Source organism: Pezoporus wallicus, unplaced genomic scaffold, assembly GCF_028554395.1.
Source record: "Pezoporus wallicus isolate ANWC-B61680 ecotype Strahan unplaced genomic scaffold, APGP_CSIRO_Pwel_v1 contig_787, whole genome shotgun sequence".
NCBI classification, from domain to species: Eukaryota; Metazoa; Chordata; class Aves; order Psittaciformes; family Psittacidae; genus Pezoporus; species Pezoporus wallicus.
The window spans coordinates 285,125-304,993 of record NW_026641881.1 but is presented as its reverse complement, the minus strand read 5'-3'; the positions used below and the strand labels follow the sequence as shown (position 1 = coordinate 304,993).

At 39.2% G+C, this 19,869-nt stretch overlaps 1 protein-coding gene and 1 long non-coding RNA gene across 9 annotated transcripts in view; one reads left to right on the top strand and one right to left on the bottom strand.

Annotated features, from left to right (window-relative positions):
* The window catches only part of FNDC3A (fibronectin type III domain containing 3A), a 123,328-nt gene that overhangs the window by 61,421 nt on the left and 42,038 nt on the right, over nucleotides 1-19,869 (top strand). For 5 of the 8 annotated variants that reach the window (XM_057425641.1, XM_057425638.1, XM_057425639.1 and 2 more), the window contains 4 exons: nucleotides 9,361-9,437; nucleotides 14,298-14,535; nucleotides 17,233-17,505; nucleotides 19,496-19,554. In XM_057425641.1, coding sequence (XP_057281624.1) covers nucleotides 9,361-9,437; nucleotides 14,298-14,535; nucleotides 17,233-17,505; nucleotides 19,496-19,554 — 647 coding nt within the window. Of the gene's footprint in view, nucleotides 1-4,006; nucleotides 4,101-4,503; nucleotides 4,514-9,360; nucleotides 9,438-14,297; nucleotides 14,536-17,232; nucleotides 17,506-19,495; nucleotides 19,555-19,869 lie in introns of those variants that run through there. The other 3 variants (XM_057425643.1, XM_057425644.1, XM_057425646.1) reach the window with 3 other exon arrangements.
* Nucleotides 1,892-3,248, bottom strand: LOC130608057 (uncharacterized). The gene is made up of 3 exons (XR_008974443.1): nucleotides 3,113-3,248; nucleotides 2,159-2,248; nucleotides 1,892-1,985 (listed from the first exon to the last, which is right to left on the bottom strand). It is a non-coding gene; the product is annotated as an uncharacterized LOC130608057 (long non-coding RNA).

Here is a 19,869-nt window from a genome sequence, read left to right as displayed (position 1 = left end):
TTCTCCTGGTTTGGCCATAGAATTCCCTAATGCCTGTAATTGAATAAAACATCAGGCTGCAGGGGGACAATCAGAAGCTGCCCCCATCAAAGACATGCCAAAGCAGAGGCAATATAGAGACAGTATATAAATGTTGCCTTTGTCTTCAGAAAGGCTACTTGTTTACTTGGCCTATATTAACTTTATCATAGAATCATAGAGTGGTTTGGGTTGGAAGGGACTTTAAAGATCATCTAGTTCCAGCCCCCCTGCTACAAGAAACCTTCCACTAGACCAGGTTGCTCAAAGCCCCGTCCAGCCTGGCCTTGAAGACTACCAGGAATGGGGCATCCACAACTTCTCTGGGCAACTTGTTCCAGTGCCTCACCAGCCTCATAATGAAGATTTATCCCAAGGTGCAAACAGTGTCAGGAAATTGGTTAAAGCAGTCACCCAGAATGGAGGAGATCAGAGGTTTTTAGCTCTACGAAGAGTGGAAACTTGTAGCTCCCCGATTCCAGCAGAGTCCCCTCACCACCAGGTTCTGGGGCATTCTGAGTTTAGGCTTTTCTCCATGTTGCCTTTTGGAGGTAGGGCATCTTCACCTCAAAAAAAATGTAAGATTCTAGAGGGGAAACTACATGGGAAAGAAATATACCTTTTTCTATTGATGTAATAGAGATTCCTGTAAGATTTAGCTGAAGTCCTGGGTTCTGATTCCCATTTTAAAGGCTGGCTCTGTATTTTCCATTTAGAAGCTCATGGATTAAAGGAGTTAAGCACCATTAGCATGGACAGAAGCTTAGTATGTTTCATTACAGTTTCTGGTGGCCCATCTTCAGCAGAGGTGACCCAGGTTATTCTGTAGTATGCTGTTCACAGGACTTCCCTAGACAGGAACAAGTTGTGGGGTTAATCTGCTTCAGCATAGTGCAGAATTTAGCCTACTTTCTAACTGAACATGAAGACCTCCTTTTCTACTCTCAGAAAACTTCATGTACTTTACTGAAATTGGACAGAAGAGTGACTAAAGCAGGCCTGAACTACATATCTGCTTGAGGACACACTGTCTGTGCTAAATGACTTGTGTCATCTGGTATGAGGTAGCTCCCTGATAAATGTGCAGAAGCACAGAGCCGTCCTCTGGAGGCAGCCAGTGAATCACCCTGCTGAAGCCAAGTGTTTGCTTTAGATGCTGCGAAGTGTAAGGTGTGTAACATCAGATGTTTTCAGTTTGCTCTTTTTTGTCATGTGATGGTTGTATAACTTGCCTAGAGCTTGTTCTCTACAGTTTGTGTCATGACAGGAGGATTTTGCATTTCCAAATGTCACCTTTTGAATTGTCAGCTTCAGGGACTGTTTTCTTCACTCATGATTTGAAACAAGAATGTGTAATAAAGCATTACTTCAAATTTTATTTCATAGTTTAGAAACCTGCATCTGAACGTTTGTGGAACTGCGATGTTGGTAGAATCTTTGTTGGTGGACTCAAGTGAATGCCTCTAATGTAGGCATAAAAATAATTGTATGCAGCAAGTCTGAAGAGAGGATTTCCTGTAGGACTGAACTCTCTTTCCAGTTCTGTGTATTCCTACAGAAGATCTTTTCATCTGACCAGAACAGCACACTCCCCTAATGCAAGAACTACATTTAAGAGAGTAACATTGCAGTGGGACAGAGCTGCTGGGTGTGAGGGTTTGTTTTTTTAAATCAGGAGTTATCATTAACCATTTACGTTTACTTAAGAACAAGATTTAGCCCTCATTTTGCACACTAGAACTCTAGTTGTGGAGCAAATGTCATTCTAGATTTACCTAGTTTTCCCTCTACTGCTAAATCGTGTAGATTTATATGGATTATGGGATCTGGATTATGGGACTCTTGGAAGGCTGACACACGTCATGTCCTGCTAACTTAGTTTTATGTCTTCCGGTTAGGAATGACCATTTCCAAATTGGTCTCCTTAAAGAAACATTTGTGTGGTATTTAGTTTAGACTCTGCAGTGCTATATGGCAAAAATAAAATCTGATTAGAAAACCACAAATTCTAGTGGTAGCAACTGTTAGATGACTAAACTGTAGTTTATCCTGAATATTGTGAATCAAATGGAACATGATTAAGCAGTATGCACAACTATTAAATATTAGTCTGAAAAAGTTACGGATCAGTACTGCTCACTGTAAGTGCCAGGAAATGAGGCTCTCCTTGAGGAAAAGGCTGAGCAAATATGGGATGCGGTTAGATTAGAACGAGTGCAGCTTATTTTTCCTGCAAAGAATAAACACATTTTCATCAGTGCTTCTCTCTGTTAATAATAGTATATCACATTTGACTCACTTTGAAATGCAGTGATGTATGGTTCACCTGATTTTTAAATTGGAAGACTACAAGGAAGTGAGAACAATTTTTTGACATAACTCTTCCACATATTTCCTAAATAATTACCCAGAGTCTAAACCTAAACCAGCAAATGAAATGAAGCAATTTAACAATCTAGGCTGCGCAGTACAAAGTCCATATTGTATTTCTGCATTAACATCTTTGATTCATTGGTTTTTTTTATTGAAGTAGGATAGAGTTATCATCGGGCCACACAATTGCTTCAGACAGAATGTGTAAAAACTTCTTATTGTTGTAGTACCTCAAAAGACTGAAATTATCCTTCTGCAACCTCCCAAGTGTAACTTCATGAAGTTTGCATTGTTCAAAGGCATGGGCTTGCAGTCTATTTTCATCACAAAACTGCACCATGGTCATTGTTTAGAACCAGGTGACATGAAAGCACATTTAATATCTAAGCATTGAAACCATTGTCACCTTTTTCCTTTGAAAGTACACGAGGCCATTATAAAAGAAATCTGATAGCTGTATTAATGATAAAATGCTACAGGAACCTGTCATCTCTGCACTTTGCCTGTGAGAAGGGATTTCACATCCTTTTTTTTTTTTTTCCTGAATATGTATGTATGGTTTCATGGGAACGATCAGGATCTCGTTAGGACGTAATCTTTAGAAGTTAAGTTTCATAGCTTCCCTCCCCCCCCATCCTTTTATCCATTGTTCCAAAGTCTCTGTGAATGAAACTGATGCTTTTCCCCTCTGCTGTTGAATGGAACTATGTGAATGTTTTACCTTCAGTTTTGCCTTGTGCTCACCAGCCAGCAGTCTACTGATAGATTATTTTTTCTAGCCAATTAATATATTTAAAATGATGTTGCAGCTTTGTCAGCTGCTGTTCCCCAGGCTCGATGGCAAAAGTAGACAGATGGATGGGGGAAGGGATTGTTTTGTCAGGATGAATTTGAAGCATAAGGAATATGTTAAATGGACAGCATTGCAAACTGAAGTCTTCTGATTGCCCGTGTCCTTGCAGTGTTCACAGTTCTTTTCTTGTGCCTCTTACCCAGCTCAGGCCTAACAGTAAGTTCTGTGTCTGATTTTCTTTTTTGTTACTGCTTGTTTTGATTACATTGCACCTAGTAAATGTGAAACTGCTGATGCTTTGTGATAATTTTTTAGTGCCTGTTAACCCTGAAATACTAATTTGGTAGTATTTTCCAGGCACGGCTTGCAAGACAAATGTAGACCAATTGGTGGTGTTGGTTATTATTGGTTTTTGTAATTAATTGTAGCCCAAAATAAAACTTTTGAAGTCTTGGCCATTATGTAAAAGACAGAGTGGTGCAACTGTTTGTGGGATCAGGGGCTATTGATTTACTGCAGCCCATCAGTGTTGGAGTGGTGTGCTGCTACGTCAGCTGTGCGCTCTGTTGTTTCAACTGCTGTGGCCTTTGTGTTTGACCCTGTCAGTGCTTGCGTCAGTGATGCATATCATTGCCTGTGTGATGTCAAAGTGTGGGTGTACGGATATAGAGCCATAGTTAACCTAATGTGCTGCAGTAAATCTTGAATGCTGTTTCCTCCTGGGGATAACAGTGATTCATCGCCATTCACATTAGACTAATGCTAAGTATAGCAGTGCTCATGAGCTGCAGTATCCACATAAATTAGTATCAAAGTCATTGCAGCTTTCTAAACGGGATGTCAGAAAGGGTTTGGAACCAGGTCTGTTGGTGTGCCTCCTTTCTTGGGCGTAAACTGATTAGCAGTTCAGCTGAAGGTAAATCCTATGGAAGGATTGGGCTGAAGTAATCCTTTAGAATTTAGTTATGCTAATTAACGTAAAAACCTGGAGGATTTGGGCCACGCCAGCCAATGACAATGGTCAGCGTACAGCAAAGACCAGAGCCAGGAGGCCTGCGGCATGGCTGAGGAATCCCTCCCGGGCACCCGCCCCCCAGCCCCTGTCAGCCCAGGCCGCGTTCCGCTTGTGCCGCCTCCCGGCTGGCGCGGGGCCCGGCCGCGGCCCGGCAGGGCGGAGCGGAGCGGGCCTTGGGGCGGGGTGGGGCGGAGCTGAGCGGGCAGCCGCGCACCTGAGGGAGCCGCCCCGCCCGCTGCCGCCGCCCCGCCTGCCGCGGCGCGCCGGGGAGCACCCGCCAGGCGGGCCCGGCCCGGTACGGCCCGAAATGAGCGGTAAGGTGTCCCGGCCGCCCAGCGAACTCGCCGCTGTAAAGCACAGAAGCTGCAGGGCAGGGCGCGGCGGGCAGACAGTCCCCGCGGCTGGCGCTTGTGCGGCAGCGGCGGACGGGGGAGAGCTGCGGTGGTTGGGAAACAAATGCGGGGAACCTGAGCGCTGCTGAGCCCCTCTCCGGGTGATGGCGGCTGCGGAGGGAGCGGGCAGCCCGGGCGCTGGGCGGCCATTCCGGGCGAGCTGGGGTGTTGGCAGAGCCGGGCTCTGGGCGTCGGTGCCCCGGAAGCGCATCCGCGAGTGCGGGCGGCGAGCGCTGCATCCGCGCTGGGGCGGCGTGCGTCCGCCGTGCCGGAGTGCTGCGGGAGACCTGGAATGAAGCAATGCCACTAGGCAGGATAGAGAGAAATCCTACATCCGTTAGGAGAGCGGTGGTGGTATCCTCCCATTTTCAGGTGTTCTGTGTTCAGATGAGTTTGTCGCGGCCGCAGTGACAAACGGTTAATTTTGCCACACGTTTATGGTAGCTTGTTAATTAAGTTTTTACAGTCTGCTCGAATAATCATGTTAAATTTGCTGGGATTTCTTTTACGAGTTTCCCGTTTAAGGGCACAGCTTTCATGTACTCTTTGAGAGGCACCTTGTTTTTTCCTGATTTTTTTTTTTTTTTTTAACTTAGGACAAAATGCGTGGCAAGTTTTCCCTTTACTAATAGTGAAATAGCAAATTTCAGGACAATGTAAATAAGCTGGAAGTGTGGTGAAACATCTGCTTCTTGGGTTTGGTTAAGTTAAATAAACCTTTAATGTGTTTGATTAGTCATTTGTCAAGAATGATGTGTAAAGCACAGTGATGTGTTTATTTTCTGGCCCACAGTACCTCTCTACTGCTTATTATATAAGAGAATTGTATACCTTAGAGGATATGGAAGATTTGAGACCTCTTACAATCACAGAATGGTTTAGGTTGGAAGGGGCATTAAAGATTATCCAGTTCCAACCCCCCCTTGACATGTGCAGGGGCCTTCTGCTAGATCAGGTTCTTCAAGGCCCTGTCCAACCTTACCTCAGATCATCAGCATTCATAATATAGTGCTTTGGCTGAAGCCAGTCCCATTTATGTCCAATATAGAAAATTAGATGTTTGATTAACACATACGCTGATGTTATTTGCAGGTACTTTATAATCAGTCTTGCATTATGGCAAAACACACTGGCTTTGTCATGCACCAGTCTAGCCGATCCCTGAAAGCATGAAGATTCCTCTTGCTGTGAATTTCACTGAAGTAGAGTTGTTTTTAAAAGGGAAAAGTACCTGCTCTTATAGCATATTAGCATTCATCTTTAGATACAGGAAAGCTTTTTTTAAAGGTTTTTTGTAGGTAGTAATATGCTTTCTGTCGAGAAATCAGTAATTTCACTGTAAACACCGTGTTCTTTAAAGCGTATAAAGTCTGCCAACTTTTTTCCAGGCTTTTCGTTGTCTTGAATGTTCCTTTGCAATCTGACTTCATTCCACAGCTACTTGGAAATCTAATCAAAGCAGATTAGAGTCCACAGTTACATTTTGAATAGTAAAAATATGTTTTCTTTAATTCAGGAACTTTAAAGTGTTCAGGATGGGATGCAAGTTTACAGACTACTAATTTGACTCTGTTGTAACACTGCAGTAACTTTTCAGGTTCATACATTGCCTGTATATCTTTTGTGACCGCTAGGTTGTGGGTATACTGGAAATGGGTTTGTGGATCAACCTTTGTACTGGATTGAAGATAACTGCTTTTTTGTTTGCTTGTTAGAGAGATTAAAGCACTAAATAAATAAGCTTTAAAAAGACTGTTAAACAATATTCTTCAGATGTCTAAAGCAAAACAAAACAAAAAAGCCAAATACACTTCAGTAAATTTACACCAGTTCACCAAGAAACAGGCTGTTCATGTTAGAGTTCATACATCTCCCAAGGATGTTGTTTGCTGTAAAAAAGTTCAAGTAACTAGGGTATTAATTCTAAATTTACCTGAAACTTCTATGGTTTAAAATTGTGAGTTTAATAAAAGTGTTAGTGTTTTGTGTTTGGTATGGAAAAAGTACAAGTAAGCAATGCAACATACAAGCTGTGTAAAGTCCACCTTATGTAAGAATTTAAAACATTATTTGGTTGAGTGGTGACTTACAGTAAGTATGCTGTTGATGTTTTAGAATGTATTGTAAGCTAATGCACTGAAGCACTTTCAGCTTCTCTCTTTGCTGCTTTTCACTTCACTTTATTTTTGCCACCTCATACTCAGCAGAAACTTTCACTGAAACATTTTTGAGTTTCAGCTGAGCACAAAGACTTGAAGGAGGTTCAGTTCTCAATTTATAGCTTGCTGTAGTCTTTATGTTCTTTGCTGTTATACAGTTCAGTTAATCTTTCAATTAAGACCTTGTTCTTAAAGTCTCTTAGTCTTTTTAAGTAGTACATTTCCAGACTTCTGGATCTCACTCTAAAGAAGTCCCCATAGTACATGTAATCAAGCTCAATTACATACTGCTTTTTTAAAGAATGGGTTTTGTTCCTTTTCAGTGCTCTTGGCATTCAGACAGGGTTATCTGTATTTTTGTCAAGTTCATACTTACCAGAATGAGGTATGCTATAATCTTACATACCGTACTGTGCATTTACTTAGTATTTCCTATTTGTAGATCTTAACTGAGTTTCTAAAACATTAATGTGGAACTGTGAATGCCCTTTCAGAAGTATTATTGAAACTTCACCGACAATTGGGTTGGTGGTTTTTTTGCTTCACTACACTGACCTGAGAGAGAATGGAGTCCAGAGTGTCTGAATCCCAACCGTATGTGCTTACCACAAAATCTGGTCAGATTCTATTGTGTTTCAGTTTTTCTTTAATAATTAAACTTCAGCAATTGTTGCCTTGTGTATTTTAAACACAAGAATGTATGAACGTCTGTAGGCACCCCTTGAAGCCTGTGCCAGTGCGCTTGCTCTGTTAGAGGCCTGTGTCAAATGCTGAAGGGGAGGGCATAAGGACAGGGCAAGCACACAGAAAAATAACTTGCTTATTTCTAGCTTTCTGAACCAGAAGTAATGCTTGGTTGGTTTTGTTGTTGTTTTTTTTTTCCAGTTCTTAATGGATTACCTCTCTCAATTTGTTTAATTTCTTCTGAACCTAACCTTTAACTTTCCACGATGTTCTTGAAGCAGCGATTTACATAATTTAACTGTACATTTCATGAGAATTTGCTTTATCTGTTTTAAACCTTTTACCCAGTGATTTAATTTAATATCTCTGGTTCTTGCACATGAGAAACTGCAGATGGTCTAGCTTCCCATTTTTAGGCAGTTTGTGAGTGTTTTTGTTTGTTTGGGGTTTTGGTTGGTTGGTTGGTTTTTAGTAAGTCTTTTGCTGTTTCTCTGTTGCCAGCACTTTTACATTTTAACCATCTTCAGGTAGAAGAATACTGGTCTCTTTAAGCTTTCCTGATAACTGGTGGAAAGTCACTGTAAACCTCCTTTCCTCTTCTAGTTCTGTGTATTCTTTTTGAAAGGTGGAGACAAACACAGTGCTCTAAGTATTGAGGTACAGCATGGATCTATACCATAGCATAATAGTGTTATCTGCTTGTTCTCTGCCCTGTTAGTAATGACTTTTAATGTTCTCTTTTTTTCTTTCAACAACACTCAGCTAGAAATACCTTTCCTTAGATACATAGTAATTCCATAATCTGCTTATTTACAGCTAGTTTGTGGCTCATCACTATAAATATTTCTGGTTTTATCCAGGTGTATTACTTTGCACTTATCAACACTGTTTCTTCTGCTTTTTTATCATCTGATCATTCAGTATTTTAAGATTCTTTGCAGCTCTGAGAGCATACCAAAAAATTTGTCACTTTGCTGTTCATTTCCTTTTCCAGAAGTTAATGCATTGAACAGGTTCTTGTTTGGGTGCCTGTGGGACTCCTTTGGTCACTTTAGGCACTTTGAAAGCTGATCATTTGCTTCTTCTTATTTCCTATTCTCAAGCCAGTTAGTTATTCATGAAAAGCCTTTTTCCCTTTTTAAGCAAAGGCAGCATTGCTACTTTAAGTGTCTTTCAAAAGCTTTTAGAAGAATCCAGTTATGTTGACAGCATCCCTGTGTTCTTTGAAGGTATCAGATATTCCAGGCAATACTTTATCTACAAATGCCTCCTTAAAACAGTCCTGTTGTGTCATATTTGTCTGTCTGCGAACTCCGTTCTTTCTGGTTTGCATGGTACAAGTTTCATCATGGTATCAGAATTTTTCCTGTTAGTAGGAGTAGAATTTGTGGTTTGTAATAGCTGGCTTTCCCCTGGAACCTTAAGTTAATGTTCTGTTTACCACCTCCCTCTCCTGTGGCACTGAGACTACTTCAGGTGATAAGACTATAGTAACAGAACAGATATTTTGTAAGTAATTTTCTTTACAGCTCTAATGGAATACTGTCTGGTTTCAGCAGTTTGTTTTGAATGTTTTGTTTTGTTTCTGTTTTAAAGTCTCTTCTTTTGTCCTTTCCTTTCAGGACACTTCTTTTGCTCTGTCCCCTGTTAAGTTTTGACAGAAACTCTTCTCTGAGCTTCCTGACAGAGAAGGGAAAAATATCTGCTGGTTAATTTACTTTTTAGTTTTGTTTCTGGTTTTCTCCTAACTGCTTCGTAGGTTTCTAAGAGTGCCCTTTGCTATAATTTTATCTGTACAGTGCATTGCCTTTGTTTATCCATGTTATCTTGTATGTTTTTCACAGAGACTTTGCAGTTCAGTATGTTCTTTCAGCTTTCTCAGATCATTAAATGGTGGTGTACTGAATATTTTTGTAACCAATTTAGGTCCTGCTCAGGTTCCAATGATGTCCCCAAATGGTTCAGTGCCTACTATTTATGTGCCTCCTGGATATGCCCCACAGGTACGTCCCTTCATTTGATTATTATTTTATTTCTTTTCATACAAATTATGAGAGTAAAACCATAGTAGCTAATTCAGTAAGTAGCATCAAGTTTCAGAGTCACTGTGGTTAAGCAAGTATATAATGGGAGATGTCCACCGTGCCTCTGTCAAGGAAGACTTCTCATGCTGTGTATGTGTCTGTTTAGTTGTAAATTAACTACTTAAGTGACAGTAACAAACGCAGTTCCTTGTTGAGTTCAGGATCCCAATGTACTAGATGTCCTCTGAATATAAACCAGAGTCATGACCCAGATAGTTCATTGTGCAGGACCTGTACTGATTCCTGTGTTAGTGGATGTTTTATCTTGGCACCAATGTAGTTTTATATAGGTACGTAGTTAATGTCTGGGAAGTTCCCTGCAGGTAAGGACTAAAACAGATCAGTTAGAAAAAGCATAGCAAACATGGGAAAAATGTCAGTTGTCCATTAGGAATAAATTAGCATGTAATGCATACTTCCACAGCTTGTCTTAAAATGGGACTTTCATTTTCTCACTGCAGTGAGATTCCTAATTTAGATGCCTAAAAATTAAATATGAGCTAGATAACCTGGACAAGTCTAGGGGTTAGTAGGTCATACCCAGAAGTTAGAGCAGATGACTACAGCTCTCCATGATGTCTTTCTCATGATGTTCTGTTGTGACCAGTCTACCTCTGACTCTGCTTGCATCCAGTTGTGTACCCCGAGAGGAGACTACAACCCGTAAAATGCAGCCAAAAAACTCACAGTGCCTAGCAGATGTTGGACTAATTATCTGAACAGCTTAAGAAATTGTCCTCTAGCAAAAAAAAAAGGATGTTAGATGAGGCAGACTGAACACTCTGTGGGTTTATGGATTTACCTTTCATCTGTTAAAAGTTGTCTGATAAGTTGTTTTATGTATCCTTCATAGTTGAGTTCCCAAAGAGGTGGAAGAAAAGTTAATTAAAAATAATAGTGAAAGTCCATTTATCTTTAATTCATGGTAAAAAGTCTTAATTTATATTAGAATTCATTTTTTACGAACAGAAACAATTTTTTAGACAAGTGAATTTCTGAGTAATTTTACCCTATTTCTAGAGTGCTTAACTTCAGTTGACGAAGTACTTGATGTTTAAAAAGTTGTGTAACCTGTGTCAATCACAGTAATATTTATAAAATTAATTTATCCTTCTTTTGAGGATGACTTGCTGAAGGACTGGGCCTTGCTGAGGCACGCTTGTTAGCCTTTCATTTTAGCTTGTTAGTGCAAGCAGGTGTTGTGATAACACAGTGCTCTGACTTCTGAACTGAAGGTGTTTCACTATACAGAGTGAAGCTCAGAGTACAAGTGGAACAAACTCTGCTGTCTGCATCTGAGTAGAAATATCATAGTCCGGGAAATCCTGTAGTTTGTAAGGCTTATGAAGTATTTACTACTGACAAAACATAGCAGCTGTATAGTTTTAGAATGGAAGTTCCTGTTACAAGCCAGGAGATTTGATAGTAGTTTTGCAAACAGGGAAGTCTAAAACTATTGAGCTGAGAGTTATCCCAGACTTAATGCAGCCCCAGCAAAGTAACTTACATGGTTTCTTCAGGTATAATGTATTTTGAAATGTCAGCAACTGCAAGTATATTTTGAGAGAAATTGAAAACCAGCTAAATGTCTGATGCCATCAGCCTAGAAGAACAACTTAAGCATAACCATCTTTTGTCTATCCATTTTTCTGTTATGCCTTTGCTTACTTCACTTCCTGTTTGGCAGTGATACTTCCTCTGTTAGAAGTTGGGCATAACTACAGAATAAAGCATAATTATTTTTCTTACATCACATAAATAAAAAGCAATTCATTGGTTGATTAACTTTTGCCTTCTTTTTCTGTAGTTGTAAAGCTCTGAAAGAAATTGCATCTTTATTCATCCTCTCTAAGCTGTCTGCATTCACTGTCTGTAGTGAGTTTTCCAGCAATGTTTAGTCGGTTAACTCAAACAAACAGGCCTAAGCCTGAACTACATGTTTTGCTGCTGCACTTAGGATACTTGATAGCTTGTTTACTTTTTTAAACTTAAAATTATATAATTGACATGATGCTCTTACTGCTTTTGGAGGGTTTTTATCTGTGTAGTTGCCTGGAAGAGGCCTACCACAGAGTTGATACTTGATTTAGAGGCACAGTTACAGACTTATCAAACTCTTCATTTTACACTATTAAACTTAAGGTCCCTTGCAGCTATAAATTAGGTATCTATTTCTGAGTTACTTAGGCTATTAGCAGACCCAAGAAGACAAGACAAATAAATTATAAACTAAGTAGTCTGGTTTTTGTTGGTTTGACTTTGTTGGTTTGGTTTGGTTTTGTTTTTAATGGAAACTGCTTCCTATGTAATCTGAATCTGCTCATAAAGTCATGATACTGCATTTTTTCTTGTAAGCATAAAGGACTTAATTAAAACAACATTTCTGTGTTTAGATAATTTCACTGGACAGCAGAAATTCTGTTTGTATTTTCTTCTGTTAATACATCCTGCCTTTAGGATACCACACAGCTGTGGTTGCACAGATATGAAGAATGTTGTCTTTAGTGAAATTATGCTTTCCCAATATGGGACAATTTCTGTATACTGAAAATAGCCCCTTTCTTAAAGTCACACAGTGTGTATGTGTTTTAAAGCTGTGTTAGCTTAGGCAATTTATATTTATTTTCAGCTCTCTAGGTAAGGTGGGATCAGCTCCATTGTGTATATTTTTATGTCTTCTGAATTTTATTGCATATGCACAGAGATCCTCATCCTGTCATTACACCAGAAGCATACAGCTGTGTCTACATAACTGTCTTTCTAAGTACAATAGTGAAGTTTTGAAACAACTTCTTAGACCAGTCTCACTACGTTGCGTTGGTTCAGCCAGGTTCAGCTAGCGGGATCATTTTGGGGGGTACAAATTAGATCTTTGTCAGAGAAAACAAAAGTAGAAGTTCCATTTCAGATGTACCAGATGCACACCAACCCTTAATGGAGGCATGGTAAAACCAATGATTGATCCTCCAAGGAGCTTTCTGTCCTGGACTTGGTGAAAGTGCACACACCAGGGCATGGGACTAAATCTAACTAAGCATAATACCCTTAAGCTTAAACAGTGGAACTGAAAGCAGCTTGACACTAAGAGCTTTGATTTGATCTGCTCCTCTTGCACCAGGTTGCTCATTGGCACAGGTGTGTACATGTTCCCACCTCAAGTGTCAGTGAAAACTTAGATTGAGATTGTAGGGTTTTCTTGTCCCCTGTTTTTGAATGTAGTCATCATATTCCAGATTCCATTCTTCTCCTGCTTTTCTGGATAAACATTTACTCTAAAGCCTTACGTGGCAGTCCCAGCATTTTAGTAGGATGTGGAGAACAGTTTATTCATGGGCATCCCAGACACTAAAGTTATTAGCACCTGGATATATACAAGTTAAAAAAAAAAAAAAATCATCTCTAGATATTACCATCAGTCATGTACTTTTGTGAGCGTTTTCTGCTTCAGTACTTTCTACTGTATGTGCCTTTGTGCCTGCTCTCCACCAGTTTCCTACACGCTGCCAACCCCAGGCAAGCTACGTGTGCCGTGAACAGTGCACCTCAGCTCTTTTCAATTTTTAAAAGGAGCCTATAAGGAAAGACTTTTTAGCAGGGCCTGTTGTGACAGGATGAGGGGTAATGGTTTTAAACTAAAAGAGGGAAGATTCAGGCTGGATGTGAGGAAAAAATTCTTTGCAATGAGGGTGGTGAAACAGTGGCACAGGTTGCCCAGAGAGATGATGGATGCACCATCCCTGGAGACATTCAAGGCCAGGCTGGATGTGTTTCTGGGCAACCTAATCTAGTTGAAGATGTCCCTGCTCATGGCAGGGGATTGGATTAGATGACCTTTGAAGGTCCCTTCCAAACCAAACTGTTCTATGATTCTGTGTATCTTATGTGCCCACACTTACTCTCATCATGGGATTGCATATGCTATTTCTGTTTCTTTGAAATTATAGCAACATTGCTGAAGGCTGCACTTGGGTCCCTCAGCCACGGGTTTGTCCTGTCACATCTCCCATTTGCCATTTTTGCACAACAAGCCTCTTTTTACACCAGAGTCTGGCAGAGGCTGACACAGAGGCCCCTGTTTTCTGTGTAGCATGTGGCTTCCTTCACAGTGCAAGACAGGCAAGGGGGGAGGAAAGAAAATGAGATTCTTTCTAAAAAACTACCTTGAGTTGTGAAGGAGTCTTGAGAGGGCTGACTACCATCCTGCTGGGTTTCTTGTTTTAACAGCTTGATGCAGGCGAAGGCTGCTGCTCAGTAGCAGGTGCAGTGTGGCTGCTGCCTCCTGGGTTAATGTTGGTGGCCTGAGTTGGGCACAGAACAAAAACCAGACACTGTTGTGCTTTTCCTATCACTATTTATGAGGAGTGTGGTCTGTCCACCCACCAAATCACTTCTAGGGAGCAATCTAGCTGTTACGCTGTCAAGCAAATACAAGGAGCTGTGTAGTATACAAGCAATATGAGTGAGGGTGAAAAGAGGGCCCTGGGGAGAAGCTAGGCTCATGCCATAAATATACTTGGTTGTTTATAAGATGTTGTTGTCTTGTTACAGTCTTTCTTTTTTTTTTAACATATTTTTCCCGCATCACATTGAGAAATGAATGGTATTGTTGCAGTTAATACACTTCATGTAGGTAGCCCTTTAATTGTCCTTTTTTTTTTAATTCATGCTCTCCTCCTGTTTTCTCAAATTTAAGGGATATACTATTCCTAGTTTTGTATCTACAGAATGCACCTTTCAGACTGTCATTTCCCTTTTGGTGCATCGTCTCTCACTGTGCAGGTTATTGAGGATAACGGTGTTCGAAGGGTTGTGGTGGTTCCCCAGGCTCCAGAATTTCATCCTGGTGGTCATGCAGTGATACACAGGCCTCCACATCCCCCACTGCCTGGCTTCCTTCCTCTTCCAGCCATGATACCCCCTCCACCACGTCATATATACTCACCTGTGACCGGAGCTGGTGAAATGGCAACACAGTACATTCCACAGTATCACACCTCGCAAGTATACGGGGATCTGGGTAAGCAGCTTACCAAATATTGCAAGTTCTATCAAAGGAAATAATACTCTACTCATTTCCAACTGATGTTCGGGCTTTGTCAAGCAAGACTTTCAGTTTGAATGGGAGCTATACAGAACAGTTTTATGAGGGTGCCAGGTCCTGTTTTTACTGAAAGTTGTTATTCCAGAAGAAGTTATTTTAACGGATCACTGAACAGACAAGTCTAATTAATTAAACATACAGATTATTTTTTATGTGTATCAGTTATTTATTTGCCCAAGAGAGCAATGCAGGAAGTGTTTGTAGCGATTCAGCTGATGCCTTCCTCTGAGATTTAGAGTTTAAGTCCGTACCTGAGCACTATTCTGAGACCTCTTGTCTTGCAAGTATCCCATTTGAAGCATAAAACAGGAGTTCTTGCTATTGATATGAAAAATGTTTGCTATTTTTGTGTGTAAAACTGTATGCATTTAGTCCAATGTCTGTATTGAAGTCCAGCTTGAATGATCAGGTGTCACCAACCCAAACTTAATACTGTAGTTGAAGCTAGTTTTGATAGTGCTGTTGACACCTGCCTTTTAATAATGTTTAGTGGCAAAGTGTATGTGTGTACTAACTCAGGGGTTGGGTTGTTAGATTAATATTTAAATTTCTGGAGACATCCAGTTTATCTTTTGATAAACTTCTGCAGTAAGTCAGGTGCTGACCTTGAAAGTCTTTGAGAGCAATGCCAGGTTGCTGTTTTTAGAGAAAAAGCCTTGACACTGTAGAGGGGGAGACTAAACACAACTTTGTCATGTTGCTGTAGGTGCGTAGATTCTCGGTGTTCTATGATACTACTGAAAGCATCTCTAAAAATGTCCTTCATGTACTCACCATGCTTAAATAGTAACCATGTACAAAGCTGTCAAATAAGAATATACTGATGTCTTCCTGGAATTCTTAGTGTTTCTGTATTCTGAAGTTGTACTTTATTTCTTCCTTGCACTACTTTGATAATAGTGCTTTATTAGATGCTTTTTGGGTGCTTATTCATAGTTTTATTAATTTCTTGGTTTCCTGTAGATGGCAGTTATTTGCTTTTAGTTTGCTGAATTAAGAGATCGGAGTATGATATTTAAATGCATTAAAGATAAAGGATACTTCTTAATGGAATAGTATTTTTTAGATTTTTGCTGCTAGGTTATATCCCTTTAAATATGAATTCAGTGATTCTGCGAAACTGCTAATGTAGAAAAAATTTGATAAAGTAGGATTCTTTAGGTTTGCTTTGTTTTAAATATATATGTAAGATGCCTTTGGATTTAGGGAATTAAAGGACTAGGGATCATAGAATGGTTTATGTTGGAAGGGACCTTAAAGATCATCCAGTTCCAGCCCCCCTGCCATGGGCAGGTACACCTTCCACTAGACAAGGCTGCTGAAAGCCCCATCCAACCTGTCCTGAAGCTAGGTTGGATGCTGTAATTTATTACATACTTGCTACAGATTTCATGTTTAATTCTGGACCACTGACTTTGGCTATGGCCTTCAGAAGTCAAATCTCACAGTTAAGGTCCTATATGAGGAATCTGAATTTAAGGGGGGGAAAAACACAGAAGCACTTATAGCATGGTAGTTCTCTAACTAGAGCACTTAAATCTCTAATGGTAGTAAAAATCAAATTTGTAAATAATCACAGCTTATTTAGTAGTCCTCTGTCAAATTCTCTGGGAATTAAGTTGACCTACTAAAACAGAAACTGGAAAGGCCTCTAGTTTTGTGGGTTTTATCTATCTTGCAAGAGAGTTTGTATTTAATCTTGTTTCCTATACTTTCCAGCACATAAGAAATACAAAACAATGAATTCATTTTTCAGACCAAGTGATCCAATTTACCTGAAAATGGACAAATTCTATGCTGGTTTTGAAGGATGTCTTTTTTTGGAATTTTCATGGTTTATCATAGATAGGGTTACACTGGGGAAAGAGTTGGTTGCTGTTTTAAATTCTTGAAACACTAAGCTGAAATGAATTAAAATGTTAGAACTGAACTGAAAAGTTCACCAGTCTGCAGTTTAGTGTTTTTTTTTTTTTTTATTGGCGTGGTGCTGCCTTATTTCCAAAGCCACATTTTGACTTAGAGGTGGGATTTTGGTCCTATGGCAGCAATGCTTAGGTTACTGTATACCAGTATAGTGTACTTACAAGATGTAGCCATGCCATCTTCAATCTTTTTGTGTCTTTCAGTTGCCCTATGCTTTTGTGGGGTTTTTCCCTGTTGATTTCTGCTTTTCCTTTTGATTTCTCACCATTAATCTGTCTAGTATTCGATTAAAGTACTTGATCTACTTGCATTCCAAAACTTAAAACTTCTGTATTTTTTATTCAACATTAAACCAAACCTCTTCCTGTGTAATAAAGTATCACTTTTTTTCTGTGGTGACTGTATCCTGTACCTTACAGCTGAAGGACGATTATAGAAACAGTTTAAGAATAATTTTTTAGTGGAAAAAAAGATGTGGGAAGGAAAGATAACACTTTCTCCCCTAACATGTTGTTAATGTACAGTTAGTGTGTATTATTTTGTCTGCTTGATGCTTAGGTTTTCCAATAGAAGTAAAGATGTAATTTTACTCACAAGTGTGCATTTAGCACACGTAGCATTTTCCAGTAAGTTTTTAAATTACGTTCTGTTCTTAATGATGATTTTTAATATTTTTCTGCTTTTATTTAGAAACTCTGCCTGCTCATGGAAGATCTAACTTCAGAGATGAAAGGTCTTGTAAAACATATGAAAGGTTACAAAAAAAATTAAAAGATCGACATGGAACTCAGAAGGATAAGTTAAACAGCCCTCCATCATCTCCTCAGAAATGTCCTTCTCCTACAAGTGAACACAACGGACTTACAAAAGGACAGGATGCAGCTGGTATAAGCACAAGTTCTACCAAAAGCAAGTCTTTGGGTAAAGGAAAAAGCAATTCTCAGACAGACACAGAAGTAGAAGGTAAGTGTTAACAAAAATAATATATAATGCAAGTCTGGTATTTGGAGGAACGTAGCATTTCTAGGTAGAACACCACACTTAACAATCCTGAAGTTGGGTAGTAGCCCATAACTGCCTTGACTTACATAGAATGGAGTTAAGAGCAATTGATCTGCTCATCACACTAGACCGATGGACCTAAAGGAACAAAACCACTGACACAAGTCTCCACAGAGATTTGAGGGAAGAAAAATCTGTGCTTTATCCAGAGTTATTGGTGCTGACATTTTAAGGAATCGCTGGATATCGATTGACTGCTTGATATGGCAGAAAACATGAAAAGAACCAGATTTCTGATACAAGTTGAATGTACATTTCCTGTTAAAGAGGAATATTTTGTGAAAGAGATACTGTTGTTACATAAAATTCACATAGTGCCTGTCTCTACCAACTTACTATTGAAAGACCTTTGCAGAAGAAGACAGGTTCTCACACTAATCTCTGTGAGTTCATGTTTTCTAAGATGCTACAATAGGAAGTGTGTTTATCATTAATACCTGTATTTCACTGTAAAGCTTGTGATCTTGTAAATGGACTGAATTCAGTCAGTCTCAGTCATACCGTCCTTGAATTTGATGATGTGCCACTATGGAACTTTCAGGTTACTGGCACAGCACTTCAGATTCAGAATGCAAACTACAGTTTTCTCAGAATAGGGATTTGTAACTTTTGATGCTGAAGGAAACAAATAATGATTTTATCAGCTCACTGAAGTTTCCTTTGAGGTGATGATTTTGTGCCAATATATATTAGATTGCTGTACACCAGAAGGAATGTGAAGTATGTCTAACCAAGACCAGGAAATCTCAACCTACAAGACCTGTTTAAAAGCATGTGAAAACTTAGTAACAAGGGACACCTTTGAAATAAAACCTGAATTCAGAAGTTGGGAGCTGTTGTTCCAAACTTGAATGAATGCTTGTCACTATAGTTCCAGCATAGCATTTATCTTGGTTTCAGTTTACTTTCAGTTAGTTGGTACTTACCTGTGAGCTAACTTTTCCAAGGCACAGGTGATTAAAATGTACTGTTTCTTACATACGTTACAAAAATTTTGTTAAGGGTTCCTTAGAAGTATTTTATATGAAAAATGAAAAAGCCCACTCTTCAAAATCATTTAATTCGGGAGACATTTGGGAAAATAATGTACTGTGACTTAGACCTATAATAGCAAACAGAAGTCAGAAATGCATTTAATTACATTTCTAAGGCAGTTTGGTTTTGAGGCTAAAGTTGTAAATAGATTTGACCTGTGGTTTTTAAATAATTTTGCCAGGCTTTGATTTTTCTTTTTAGATTAAGGCAGGTTAAGTGAATTAAAAATGCCTGGCCACATCTCCAAAACTGAGTAGCCTGTTCACTTACGCTATTGAGATAATCCAATTTTAATACTGTGTGGGAGAAGGTACATAGAGCACTTTGTATAATCTTTGAGTCCTTTATAAAGCTCAGCTTTACTTTCAGCTGGAACAAAGTACCTTAGATTCTTTCCCTGAGATGTAACTGAAGGCTAAGGTAAGGTTTGCCCTTGCAATTGAGGGAGGCCAGCAGTGTTACCAGTAGTCTGCCACATAACATACAATAACATATTTAAACTACTGTAACTTGACTGCATCTAGGTCCAAAGAGAAAAATCTATAGTAAATAGCTCAGCCAAGAGCTTAAGTACTCCAGAACAGTAGTTTATTTAAAGTTATTCATTAATAAAAGATAACCAGGCTTTCTGTATTCCATAAATCATAGAATGGATTTAGAAATAGTTTTATATGAACAACATCTTTGAGAGCTTTTTTGGTTTTATGTTGCTCTAGATGAATGCAAATTGGCAAGGTGTTGTTTCATAAATACTTTAGTCTGTATGCAGTGTTTGAATATGAAGAGCTGTTTCACTTTAAAGTCACTGAACAATGTTCATGGGTACTTTTTGTTTCCTTTGATTTTGTTTTTTAAGAAAAGAATGAAGAAACAAAAGCACTTGAAGCACTTCTTTCTAATATAGCCAAGCCAGTGGTAAGTAAATAAAGCTCTCCATAAAATCAGAATGTATCTGCTGCTGGTTTACACCTCCTTTTCTCTGTCCAAGTTTAAAGGATTTTTAACTTTCCACACTAAAGAAAACTCACTTAACTTCCAGTCACTGAAATGTAAATGACAAAAGTAATTTTTAGTATATTAACATTTATGAAGCTAAAATTGTCTTGATACTTATTATGTGGAATTATTCTTCTTGGCCACTCTGTTAAATCATGGTACTAAGCGAATTAAAAGAAATATATATAGAAAGAGCTTGTAACGTTGCCAGTAACATAATGGTGATGCTTAACA